The sequence below is a fragment of the Xylocopa sonorina genome, chromosome 10 (genome assembly GCF_050948175.1).
Source record: "Xylocopa sonorina isolate GNS202 chromosome 10, iyXylSono1_principal, whole genome shotgun sequence".
NCBI classification, from domain to species: Eukaryota; Metazoa; Arthropoda; class Insecta; order Hymenoptera; family Apidae; genus Xylocopa; species Xylocopa sonorina.
In genome coordinates, this window is record NC_135202.1 from 12,411,333 (window position 1) to 12,425,564 (window position 14,232).

Consider the following 14,232-nt stretch of genomic DNA (forward strand, 5'->3'; position numbering starts at 1 on the left):
GGGCGGCGCGTCGCGGCGCGTCGCGGCGCGTCGCGTCGCGTCGCTGATTATATTTAGTCGTGCTCGTGGACCGCTGGGCCACGACGAGACAACCGTGGTCACTGGCCGGGCTACGAACGTCCGAATCCACTTCGCGAAGGAATCCAAACACGAGACTACGTTCGTACAATGGACATTTGTAGGAAAATTAGCCGCTCGCGGATAGTCCAGATGACGATACTGTTTTCCTCGCGTGAGCGTCGCATCCCCGCATCTCTTGAAAGCGGTAATAAATCCGTATCGTAGCGACAAATAGTTCGGCGGCAGCGTCGATCTTGGATCCACTAAAGCGGGCACGATAAAAACGTCCATGCCAAGCGTTCGATAAGTATATCCAAGACAAACGAGGACGAACGACTCCCTTATCGTGGCACGGTTTCGTGTACTCAGCTCTAATCACTTCCAGTGATATTAATAAATTGTCCCCGGAGGGGTGTATTTTCTTTCACTTTTTCCCCCAGCCACGTTCGGCGACGATGTTATTATTGTTTGCTTACTCTCGCGGAGGGAGATCTCTCCATCGAGAGAAGGCGTCCGTGACGAAAGAAGAAACGAACAGGGGTGGGACATCCCCGACCCTCCTCTCTCTCTCTTTGGTTCTTCTTTGGTCCTCCTCTGGTTCTCCTGCCGGTGGAATAACGTTAGACATGATTTACGATTAGGCAACGCGACGTAATAACCGATTTGAGCCCGGCCGTTCGCCCTAATTCCGAGTTACGAGGACCCGGCGACGATTTAGTCAATCGTACCACCATAATAATGCCGTAATGTCGCGTTCCACGGCTTTGGATACCGTCGTTCGACCAATAATAAACGAATTTATTGTTCCGCTACCAACCTCGGTCGCCAGTGAAAACGGAAAAGGGTTGCCCGCTCTCCGCCTCGTTCTCGAAAGATCGTTAAACGACGCGATTCGAGGAACGAACGTGAGTTTCGAGTTCGAACCGAGCGCATCGTCAGGATTTATTCGCGAGCCGACAGCAAAGACGAGAAAGGGAGAGTCGAGCCGAATCTCTATTTTCGCAGGCTCGCGCAGAGGCCTTTGAATAGATGCGATAAGGATCTTATAACCGTGCAGAGGGGGCGAAACTGGATGGATAGCGGGGTGTTGCGAAATATAAAGTAAACTACCTAACATTGTCGCGATACGAAGAGACGCATCGCCGCTTGAATATTGATGCACTGCCTTTCGAAGGGAAGATGAAAGGGGCGGCTGCCTTTCGTCCTGACTTTTTAATAATGAATTCGCTCCTTCTTGCCCCGCGGATTTTCTCCCGACCGCTTGAACGCTTCCCGTTTCTCCTCAGCTTCCCTTTGAACACGGCAACCTGCCGAAAAAGAATTAGCTCTACGTCGAATAAAATACACTCGATAGATCTAACGAAGAGGTAATTAAAAGATAACGAATAGCCCGGAGAGACGTCTAACGCTCTCCTAAAACGAACGTAATCGCGTCAAAGGCTTAAAAAGCCGAGCCTAGAACCACATTTCCAATCCCAGGACCGACTGGTAGGCTTCACCGTTTCGCTAACGTGATTTCATGTCGTCGACCTAACGATACTTGTAACTGACAGTCTTCCGGTCCCTGTTACCGTTCCTTTCTACCATCCGGGCTAATTATTTACGTCAAAATAGTACTTTCACTTAACGCGAATCAGCCCAGCGATATTTCACCAGTTCCAAAGATAACGAGCCGACGAATCACTCGAATACCTCGTCGAACAGAAACAGACGAGAACTCGATCGATCACAGGCAATTAATCGAGAAAAATTTTTAATCGGTCAGTCTGTTCTACGGATTAGAAAGGTCTGCCGATTTTATACCTCGAGCGGCACCTGCTGGTAAGCGTTCCAGCATTCTACGAGATCGGTCGGATCGATACCACTCCACGATGGTAAGAGAAAACCAGCGAGTTCCATGGTTCTGGTCCCAGCTGCCTCCGCTCTACGGTATACTCCGTGTCTGCTACCGAAGAAACTTTTAAGACGTTAACGAGTACGGTCAGTCTCTGAAACAATGCTCCGCGAAAAAGAACGAACTCTCCCGCTGTTAGAAAAGAAGTGTCAAGTCACGCGAAAGAAACGTAACACTTGCCGCTGCGCTCCAAATATTCCCGAGGTGTCCAAGTTGTTACGGAAACCTCGAAAACTCGTGGGAATCGGTCATTTAGAATAGAGGCCTCCCGGAAGTGATTGGATTGCGACATCGACTCGTTCGATCGAACCGATACTTCCAAGCGATCTAACGCGACGCGTTCCGCGCTCCGTTAAATTATGCAGGCTCGCGGTTTCAGTCTGGCTACGTGTAACTAATTCCGTTATCTAATATGTAATAACGAGCGATCGGGAAATTAATAAGCTGGCAACGAATTAGACGCGATAGTCCGTGAACGTTGATCGCGACGTCTCGCGTTCACCGTCATTTCGAAAGCCGTCGAAACCGCTTTTTTGCCAACTAAACACCGAATGTAATTTCGCTTGGCAAACCGCAACGTAATATCTCCAACACCGATAACTTATTCGACGTGGTATCGATAAATTCGTTCCGCGAGGAGAACCAGCCGCTATAATCGATCGACATTCGTCGTGCGCCTGATGACACAACGCAACGATAAGGCAAGCGTACGAAACATCTCTATCCTTCTCTTCGTAGAAAATTCCTGGTAATTCTATCGATCTTGCTTCCGGTTTATCGTAAACCGTCGACGCGTTACGCCTTCTTCCGCGAGATTGCAACAACATCGATTATTACGTGTGCACCTAGCACGTACACGCTGGCCATGACGTAAGATGTTAAGGGAAATGTTGGAGAATAGAGAAATTGATTCATCGGGAAATTGGACACGATAATTCGACCGTGAAAGTCTAATTGGAAAGTGAAAAACAGCGGATTTCTTTTATCGTTAAAAATATAAAATGACGAAATGGGATTAAGCGTCGATAGCGCTTTGGTAATTGAATACCGATACGCGCGCGGTAAGTAGATCGAGGCGACGCGGGTCAAGACCTAACGAAGATCGCGACCTCTCCGGACTGGTCAAACTGGTAAGGTATGGTAAATGTTAACGATCTAACGGACGTCTCGTTAATCGTCGATCAGGGAGGGAGAGAGAGAGAGAGAGAGAGAGAGTGATTAACTTGACGGGACGCGTGCGGAACGTCGTCGTCGATTATGTTCCCCACGGGATGGAACGACGCATTAACGTTCTCCGCACGCTTTCGAATCTCCTGCTGTTAAACAAGCCTGGATCCGCGTTCCACCGGAGAACCGGAGCAAGTGTCGCCGATCTTTGCAAGATCGGAGTTTCCGTCGTTTTGCATATCTTCGTTATCGTCGATAATAAAGCAAATGGTATCGAGTAGGTCACTTCTGATAGGTACAGCTATCTCGTTACCGTCACTCGCGATTTCACCTCGAAAGAGTATCACCTCGAGTCGCGAGAGCCACGTTACGACGCAAACTTTCGCAATTATCAATCGCTCTGTACGCGATTCGATGCATCGATAGTTCCGTCGAATAACATTTCTTACGGTGCTACTATTCTTAATTGTTAATGCACCGTGAAATTCGATTTTCAATGCACCAGGCAAAGATCACCTTTTTCGATACCTTTTTCATTACGTATAGATTTACAGCAAACCGCAAGTACGACTTACATCGTCTTGTTCTCTGTTCACCTTTCCCATTCTATAGGCAGTAACGATTTTTCTTCTTTTACTTTCCATCGAGAAGTTTATCACGCGTCGAAGCTAACGAACAGTAAATAAATAACGACGTTCAGCGGAGGAGAGCGTTCTCGTTAGTAACAAACAAGTTTATTGCACCAGAATTATGTATAGCTATTAATAGTCGGGTTGTTGACGCTGATTAACAATGACCGATGGCCGAACAAAATTATCGGTGATCGATGAACAGAACCCAGAGTTGACGGCATAACCCACAATTTTTCCGGGCACGCATCGGAGATGTAACGCGATAGCCGAGGCATGCATGCGTAGTACGGTGGCACGCGCTTGGGAAATCGTGAAAACACCTCGATCCTTGTATCTCTTACGTGTATCGGCGATGATACAATGTAAATTTTATGCGAAAAACGCTTTGAAGCACGATCGATTGGATTTATTTTTATCTCTACAGCTGATCGAACAGAGTAAATTGTATTTCTTAATCGATTCGACTGTGTAACTTTTAGCGAGTAGTTTTAAACGTATTTTTACTTTTACTTTTTTTCATATTTTTTTTTATTTTTATCCAACGTTCGATCGTTCTTGCACATGGCGCAAGAAAGATCTTACAAAAACCTCAAATATATCTGTCAGATCGCAGTTGGAGATATTATGCAATCTTCGAGTCGGTAATTGATCGCTATAAACTTTTTACTACGCTAATACTAGTTATAGAAAACATTAACAATATATTAATCCGATACGCCTCTTTATACGAATACTGTTAAGGGGTGCGCTTGGGTGCCGTTAGAAACAAGGTACAGCACTAGTCCAGCGCAATGGGAATAAGTGGTTAAATGGTATATAAATAAACGACATTTTTGGCTTCGAAATTACTCCTTTCCGTGGATCCATCGATTTCCTAGAGACGGTCCCTAAATATTCTTCTACCTCTTCCATTCTTCGTTAATAGTAAAAGTACCTGTAGTAACCTGCAACAGAACACGGAGATCGATCATCCTCGGTTACTGAAACGCCGCGATCCGGTGGCTAGAACCGAACTCGAAACTCAAACCTCCCCGAACCTTCCCCCGTAAATGCAAACAAATTTCCTCCCCGGAGTATCCGGCGATCAGCGGAACGCACCGCGAACCAACAAACCAAACGAGACTCCGGATCGCGCAAACATCGCCGCAACAAAAGTTCCTTCGTTTCCCGGGTCTCCGTCTAATCGAATCTCCACGCACCGTCCTCGAATTCACCCGCGAGACACGACGTCTCCTGTAAACCGTCGAGTAATATTCCCGCGTCGAGCGGCTAACCGGCAAAGTCCCGTTTCCGCGGAGTAATCGTCGAGACACCTGACCACCCCTGTTGCTAATGAGAAGTCAGGCCCGGGACCGCTTCAAAGCTGCTAATTAGAGGACCCTCGTCACCCAGCCACCCTTCGACTGGTAAGTGCTCGCTTTTCTGCCCGTTGCCTCCGACCGCGGCGCTGACAATAAAGTTAACCGAGGGGCCGAACGAGAACCGAGATCCATTAAGCGGCCGAACGGCCGCGCCATGATAGCGGAGCTCCGCGTAAATTTAGGCCCCAGCTCCCGAGAGATCGAATAGGCTGCGGAGAGCAACTCGAGTGCCAGAGTTCTTTCCTTTTTTTACCCACGTAAACGCTCCGCGAGCATTCAATCGCGTTGCATCGTCGCATTTTTCAACAAACTTTCATTAACGAACCATGTATCTTTCCTCGGGTAATTCAATTAACTGTTATTATAATACTTGTTGAAATTCTTTGCGCACCGATTTAATCTCTATTCCGTGGAATAATCGGGTCCACGAGAAATTGCAAATTCATGGCGTATTAAATAACAGCTGTTCGCGGTTGTTCGAAATTGTATCGCGATACGATACGTGTCGAGTATGTTTCGTTTACGACGTTAACTCGCGCTAAAGGAAACGGCGAATACCTCTAAACGAGCCGTAATTGCGGCCACGATTGTAAATCTCCGGTAAAAGCTTTCGGGAATACCAGCGCGCTGTTTTCCTTGCGGAATAGGGGGGAAAAAACGGGAAAGAATTCGCGGTTACCTCGCTGAAAGAAAAGAAAAGGCGGTAAAACGAACGAACTTGACCGCGAAGAAGGAGTCGACGAGCCGTTGATCTTCGAATGGGAGCGCAGACGATTTCCAACGCGCCGCCAAAAGCAGCGACCTTGTCGTCGACCTAGCTGACCTCGTAACACCTGTTACGCCTCGCGAAGTAGCTCAGCCGAGGTTACGCGCAAACGAGTTTAAGTCAGGAAGCGAACAAAATCACTTTCACTGAATCCCCCGTCCCTCTAAGTGGATCCCAAGGCTGACTCTTCTTCAACGAAGGGAAACCGGTATTCCCTCCCTTTCTCATTTATTCTCCGTCGAGCGACGAAGAACGCTATCGGCGTGGCACGATTTCGATAACGACGATTCGAACGAAAACGCTACGGGTACGGGTGAGCGAGCGACTTACCTGGAAATTCGTCCAATCGTTCGTCCCGAATCGGAACAAAGGCAACCAGAGAGATCGTGTATTAATGTGTGATTAAGTTAGCACTATCGGAGACTACGTAGTTAGGCATCTAAGAAGAGTCGTAGGTATCGTGGATATATTTACAAGTTACGTGCGATTCGAGGAATTCGCATGAGATGTGAACGAAAGCCTTTGAAGGTTCGTTTAAAAATGACCATCTTCCGCGTTCCGGTGTATTTGACATTTATATATAGGAGAGGTCAGGGATAACGAAGCAGGTGTCGTCCTCGAGGAGTTCACGATCACGACCGCGATCAAGATGGAACGCCTTTCACGGAAAGTATCCAAGGATCGAGCACGAACTCAGCTCGATTCTTCGATTCTAGGGGCGACCGTTCAGGATTTCGTTCAGGTTATTTAAGTAAAATTAGCAACGCGACGAAAGGAATAACAGATCGGGTCAGTGCACTGACCGTTCGAATCTTGGTGCATCGGTTAAAACGGTTAAAACGAGTGAGAATAGGGTGGTCGGGCGAGTATGATAACAAATTAACAGCAATTTATTCACAAGTTAGGTGTGCGCAGGGACGGCGACAAGTGCTCGAGGTTAGTGTCATCGTCCCGATGAGTCTTTGGTGAAGGACCGAGTGTCATTCGTTGGTTGCCTCCTCGCTTTTCCCCTTAGAATCCGAACAGGGATTTACCTGGGTTGGGTGGCACGAATCCGTAACCGCTCGCGCCAGCGATCACTCCGCTGGAATCGGCGCTGTTCAGCGGTGGAGCAGGTGGAAACACCACTGGACCTGCGGAAAACATCATCGTCAAACCTTTCGTAGGAAATTTCATTTCTCGACAACGCAATTCCCCTATCGGATTAGTTCGCTACCGACCATCGCGCCTTTTCCAATTCCTCGTTTCCACGCCCACTGACCCGATTCCGTAGGAATTTCAATCAGAAGCAACGCGACGTCTCCGTAACGCTTGGGAAAAATCATAAACGTATCACGCAACCGAGCACGTTAGCCTGTCTCTTAACTTTCCGACCTCGATTGTCCGCCGGTCGACCGATCTTAATCGCTCGACGATTACGAAATTCCTTATGCAACCAGATGATTTTCACTTCCTCGACGATGTTGAATACAATTTCCCGAGATATTTGGAATTTCAGTAATGTTGTTTACGAATTCGATAGTTTGGTCACACGCGGAATAGTTTTCAAGAAAGCCTCTGGAAATCTCCACGAATCGGGAAGTAATTATTAACGCGAACAGTTATTAATCGATCAGTTATTCCGAGTTAATGGCTTCCACTGATGCATACGGAGCGTAAGAAATAGTGCGCAACGTGTATAAGTGCACTGTTACAAAATCGCGACGCTCGATCAATTATTGTTCCGGTTAATTAAGAAAAGGGAACCCTACCCGATCGAAGCTACCGCGTTCATCGTCTTTCTAATTTATCTCTCACACGAATGAATATAATTACTCGAAACCGTTTACGTAACCCAAGGTTCGTTATCCTTCGTAGTATATAAATTAGTCGAGATTGCGATAGAGAACGGCACGTCGAAGAGAAAAGTAATCCGACACACGGGTACCAGAGTACAGATCGGCACCAGTTTCAGGGCAACTCGAATGCCCCGGTCATTCCGGTCGCACTTTCCCGTTGCCATTTATCGTCCATAGGTGAGTCTGAACTTGGCACCCATTCCGCTTGGCAAACGCTCCACGGCGCGTTGCATTCGATCGCGAGGATCGTTTATCCTGATTACGTATACATCGATTTGCACGCGTCGAACAAATAAGAAATATCTAACATCGAACGTAAATATCTTCATCTGAATCTAATATAATTCAACCTCCCCTCTATGTTTAGAAAATCGATCCGTGATATTTAACGCGCGCTTTCATTTTTCCCTTGACGTATTATACTAATCACACGTTGTCGGTGGCTCAACCAACCGTGTTCGTGAACCAGTTCCGGTAAAGGTAACGATCGTAATACGCTCAGCGTCAACTCGAATACCTCTCGATTTTTTTCTCGCCATTTTTCATTTTAGTAACGTATACCTACCCCTGTTCGATCGTGGATCCCGCATTCCTGCTAGTCTCAGATACGGACCAAATCCTGCGAACAACTGATTGTAGTTCTGGGACGAGGCCACCGCCAGGACCATTAAGACCAACGTGACCAGAATTGTCTGAAATAAAGACGATTTAACACCTATTATACCGTTCATCGTTTCATTTTCTGCGTTGCAAAATGAAAACCGCGTTAAAATTAACATTGCTCAACTATCCGTCTATTAAATGCCGTTCAATTATATTCAACCGGTTAATTAACGGATGGAGGATCGCAGACGAGTTATTACGCATCCTCGACTCTACTTTCGCTATTTCTCAATCCGAGCGCAAAAAAAAGGTGACTTTCGAAAAATCGAAAATGAAATCAAATCGAAACCGAGAACGATCCTCCGCGAGGGATTCAGAGTCGACTGCTGCCAGCTTCGCGGTACGACAGCGAGAGACGATTAACGAGAGTCGACAGCTTCGTTAAACGATCGTAACCGGTGCTGGTGACCGGTAGGTAACCTCGAGCGGATGATCGATGATCGACCAAAGTCGTATTTTATCTACAACACCATTCGGATAAGACGCGACTATTTTTACGAGCGGTCGTTGATTAAAAATGCGGTACAATTTATAGAGCGATAGTTGCGGAGTAAAGTCGACTCGCGGACCGGACTTTGCGATCATTTCTTTGCCAATGGGATACCGTATGGGAACGTATGCACGGGTGCGATGACATTTAGTTCTCAACTTTGCACGCGTTACGGCGTAGCGCGTGGATTCGGTTTAACAGCCGTCGATTAATTAGTCGTCGAACGAGCATGCACGTAATAATTGTTCCGACGGTTTTCTGTATCGAATGCAAGGTGAGCCACGCGACACGTAATCGCCGCGCGATTTCTTTCCCGATGCTCGACACAATGTCAAGGCGATTAATTGTTGCGAGAAACAAGACGAGAATTTCCTATATACGTTTAAAATTCATGAGGTATTCGCCGACTACAGATCGAACTACCCGATATAACGTAATCTCTACTGGAACGTTACGTTTCTTTCTAAACGGCGAACATGGGATTACGTCAGGCTAAATTTATACTTGTCACAAGTGACTATAAACGAGAGTGATCGAAACGGGACGAAGAAGGATGGATCGAGGGAGAACGAACCGAGTAGAGTAGATTACCGAGTACGGTAGATTGATGGACACGGCCGGTTCTAATCACCGATCAAGAAAGATATGAATAAATTTCGCGTCCGCGCAATTACCGAGGAAACGGGCTCACGAGTTTCTCGCAATATCGCGAATCTAATCTATTTTCTCGAGAGCCTGCTATTCTTTCCTCCGGTTCGTCGGAACAATATCTTACGGAAAGTGAGAGAAACGATTCGAAACGCTTCTCCCGCGGAGAAGTTAGTTGGTTAGACGCGTTCAATTGTGGATACGGAGGCACGAGGTCGCCCACAAACCGCGGCACACATGTGCGTACGCCGTGACGATAGATCACGGTGTTCCGATATCTACAGCCAACGCGTGTCAATGATCACCGCGTCGAGACGAGCCTGGACTTGGCGTCGTTACGAAATAGTTGTAAACACCTCGCATATTTGTGAAACGTGCCTTTTCCTTTTTTTCCATCCTGCCTCGACTACGGAATCGGACCGCGTTTTACCTTTCTATTCGGCGATCGATAAGAGATCGTACACGTCCGTTTTATTATTTCCCCTCCGATCTAGTTGGAACCGCCCGTTCTCCGGTACTTCTCGACGCAGCGAGTCATCGAAACTAACCGAGCTGCAACCACCGAGGAGCACGCTCCGGACTTTTCTTTAACTCGCGCTGTTCGAGCAATAAACATCGGTGTAAATTTAATCGAATTGTACGAATCGTAAAACCGATGTACTACTCGCATTTCTAGATAACGATCGCCGTCACGATTTATGCGTCAGTTCGGACGATCGTGTCGGACAAGACGGGAAAGGCCAACCGTTCGGTTCGCGAATGTTTTCCTATCGCAAACAGCTCGATCGCAAGGTCGATTTCATTAACAATTTCAACTAATATCGCAGCGAGTTCGCGAAGCGAAACTCTCGATCGTTACGGATAGAAACGCTTCCGCGTGTAGTCTAAACTCTACTGAACTGTCAATGATACTCGTCGGCTTTATCCATCCGTATCGACGAATGCGTTCTCGATTCTAATTTTAGACGTCTCCGCGAAGTAAACGGGCCTCTGTACGGTGACAATGGACGGCGACAGAAGCAAAACGGTTCATTTACACCAGAGTCTTTTGTCGCGCTACAGCTGGAATGCACATAAGTCACACGGACACGCGACTGCACTCGAGACCACCATTGTTGCAACACGCCCACATCGTGCTCGTGCAAAACGTTATCTTCTCGCTTTTACCTTTCCGCCGCATGCTGCCCGCGCGTTTTACCGTGCTCGTAAACCAGTCGTTCTTTTCTCTTAAAACCATTTTTTCTCCGAGTCGCAAGTTAGAGGAGTGTGCTTCGTAACGATTAGAAAATTCAATCGCGGCAGAGCCGGAGAAATTTTCCCTACCGATTATTATTTTCGAGTGAAAATGGTGCAATTTCCTTGTGGCTCTCGCAACCGATCGACCGCGGCGTCGATTGAAATTTAATCAAGACTAACCGAGGTGAATCGATTCGGCTGGTTTTCACAATTTTTCGAATTGCGTGTCGCAAGTGTTTAATTTGAAGTTACCTGATGTTGACTCGAATGGTACCGCAGCTCATGTGGAAAGGTTGCGTAAAAGGTGGAAAGTAAATTGTGCCAGCGGACGCGTTATAGCGCTAGAGCGCGGCTGGTGTATTACAATAGAAACTTTAGAAAATAAATGGGAAATATCGCGTGGACTTATTTCCTGCGGAACGTGAACCGAGAGTCTTTCCCTTCGGAAAGGTGGCAGCGGTGGAATTGTGCAACGTGCGCGATAATCGAGGTCGGTGTTCAGAAAATTCGACGGAATGCGCTCTCCGAGAGGGAAACGACGCCACCTGAACGAGGAGAAACCTCTACCCTAGTTACGGAATTCGTAGTTGCGCGTTGTTGCGCGAGGTCCAACTAGATATTAGAGGAGTACGTCACGTGAAATCGTTCCTGCGACACTACAATTCTAATCGGGAACGTTACGCAACAGGACGATTTAAAATTGTACCGTCAAGTGAAAGCGAGCATCCCCGTGTCGCGACTTCATCCTGGTCGTGTCGCGGCTCCGAGTCCTTGGCGGTAGGCCAATTATTGCGCGAAACAGGGGCCAACGGTGTTGGAAAATGCACCTGTCTTCGTAATTAGAAAGTGGGACGGCCACTGTGTCTTATGCACGTGGCTATTCAATTTCTATTCCGTCGGCACTTATCGTTACGAACCTTTCAAAACTCTGTCGATAGATATTCGAAATCCATTTTTCCCTCTAGTAGTGCAACCGTCTAATAATTACGTCACTCCTGATAAGACAAGACGAGAAACAGGATGAACACTTCCGATCGCGTGCGCGGTCACGGTTGAACGGCTATCGGAGAAAATCGCTACGGAGCATTTCTCCTTCCCGAGCGGGAAATTCACCACCATTCACTGGGATTTTTGAAAAAATACCCAGCTGCTGCTGGGGAACAGGTCTCGCTTCTCACCTTTCCAATCCGTTCACCCTGTCCACTTTCGCCCTACCGAGAGAAGATAGATCGGACGAATCGCTCTCCTAAACTGATTCTTTCTTCTATCGGAGAACCGTACCAACGAAAGGTGTCCTACATAACATTTCTCTCGCACGATCCAACGATTCACAGATGACGACGACGACGACGACGACGACGACGAGCTCAATGACCGTGCAGCCATCGAACAAAAACAAAAGAATGATAAAACGACGATGAAATCGGTCTTTCAGACATGGTTATGATTAATCGGCCACGGTACACGGTACATCGACCGATTCTCGCTAACTACCATTTATACAATTACGATTTGTACAATGAATAATATGAATCGATGAAATCGGACGAATCGTTTCGGATGAAGAAAATCGATCGATTCCATTGAAAATTTCACAAGAATTTAACTCGAAGAAAACGTGCTGAAAGTACGAGAAATGACGAAATTTTGTTTCAATAGAGAGAGAGCGAGAGGATCACAAATTTCATTGATGCAACACATTTGTCATCAATCTCGAGTGTCAACCAAAGTCTGACCAATATTTCTTCCGAACGGTAAAACATGATTTATGATACTTTTCTGTCATACCTCGTAACCATACACCCGCCGCGTTTCTTACTCTCCGTACTTCTCCGCTTGGTCGAGCAATAACCAATTCATAAATAATACTCGACGCGATATACAAATATTATCTGGATCGGAAATGAGGGAGGAAAAAGTACGCGATGGAAGAATATTGTCGCGTGTAAATTGAAACCGCGGAATTTTTCAGTAAAAAACGTCGTTTTCGACACACGAAACGCCGAAGGCGATACACGAATCACGGGACTCGTGTATCGTTCACGCACCAGAAATTCAACGAAATTGATCGAGAATATCCGCGTATTTCGCCACAGCCTACTCGAAACCGTCATTCACGCGTGCGGTTACTCAAGTTAACACAGAGGGTTACCGATCTGTCGCGATCGGGGTGAGCCGATTACGATTCGCTAACGAGTTCGCTCGCTCTCTAATGAATTTCAGCTATTGGAACCTCCGATTTCGCGTTACCTAATACTCGCTAACGCGTTTTGCATAACTAGTTCTCGTTGTTCCAGCTGGATTAATGCACGACGAATCCTAAGTAGGAAATCTTGTAAGCGTAAATAAGTTTACACAATCGGAGGTTCGACATCGAACGCGAGAGTCAAGTGTCACGGTGCTAAGGAACTTTCTTTCGAACCGTTTTACAGGGATTAGGATAACCACGCGAACAATTTTGCAATCGAATCTCGATCGCGTGACCAAAAGCGGTGCCGTTTTCGCGAACGTACCGCAAAAACACCGGAGAAGAAATTAAACGGTATCGAACTTGCCTGTTTCCACGAATTGTCCTTTCGTTTCCATCGTTATCGAAATTTCGATGAAACCGTACTCGATACGAGGAAGCGGACGCGACAGATTCGACGCGGACTACCGCGAACGGGTTAGTTGAACAGCAAACGTCACGACTTGCCCGGGGCAAGGACGTGGACCTGTCTGGCCTTAAGCTACGGTCTCGTGAATGAACCCGAGTCGAGTTTACGGATTTCCTTTACTCGCACCTTCGACTTCCTTCCGTTCCACGTATAGTCTCTCGACTCCGACGAGAGCGATAGTTTCACAGAAATACGAGGATAGACCGTGGAAACGATAGATTAGCCGATTGTTGAATTTTTCGCTGAACCATGGTTTCGGATACGAGAATGTAGAAAGTTCGATTGGATTACGCGAACCTCGTGATTTGTCCACTTTTACACGATCGTGACGAAGAAGATCGCGCACGAGGAATAAAAATCGCTAGATAGATAAACGAGAATGTCTGGTCTCACTTGCAACAACAGCGTCATCCTGCGCGAGAACCCTTCGTCGATCTTCGATCCGACTACCGTGTTCGATGGTATTCGAGCAGACACCTCATTTCCCCCGGGACCGTGTATGTGACCGAAGGGGTCATGTGCCGAACTGCGAGCACAACCGTGATACTTGTTAGCGGTTCACCGAAATGGAGATCGAACGAACACAGGGAGCGCGAGCTAGTTCACTATAAAAGCGCGAGTCCTAGTCCCGCGAAAGTATCTCCCACCGTTACCCACCACCCCCACCAATTAATCCTGACTCTCGGAGCAACACTCCGAGGAAAACTTCCCTTTCTTCCGCCTCCTTACAGCTGCGAATATTACTTACGATCCTCATGGTTCGTCGAGATTGGTCAACCAGGGTGAGGGAGGAAGAGGTAGAGAGGGTTCGGAGAGCAGT

At 47.1% G+C, this 14,232-nt stretch overlaps 1 protein-coding gene across 2 annotated transcripts; it reads right to left on the reverse strand.

Moving 5' to 3' along the window:
• Window positions 1-4,578: 4,578 nt before the first annotated feature.
• Window positions 4,579-14,232, reverse strand: Wat (worker-enriched antennal transcript). Of its 2 annotated transcripts, none has more exons than XM_076902490.1 (4): window positions 14,161-14,232; window positions 8,284-8,410; window positions 6,915-7,013; window positions 4,579-4,697 (listed from the first exon to the last, which is right to left on the reverse strand). In XM_076902490.1, exons 1-4 carry the CDS (start codon window positions 14,167-14,169, stop codon window positions 4,672-4,674), a joined length of 261 nt encoding a protein of 86 aa, XP_076758605.1. In that variant the 5' UTR covers window positions 14,170-14,232; the 3' UTR covers window positions 4,579-4,671. The 2 variants fall into 2 exon arrangements, with proteins under 2 accessions (XP_076758605.1, XP_076758604.1); XM_076902489.1 differs by lacking the exon at window positions 14,161-14,232 and adding an exon at window positions 13,806-13,966.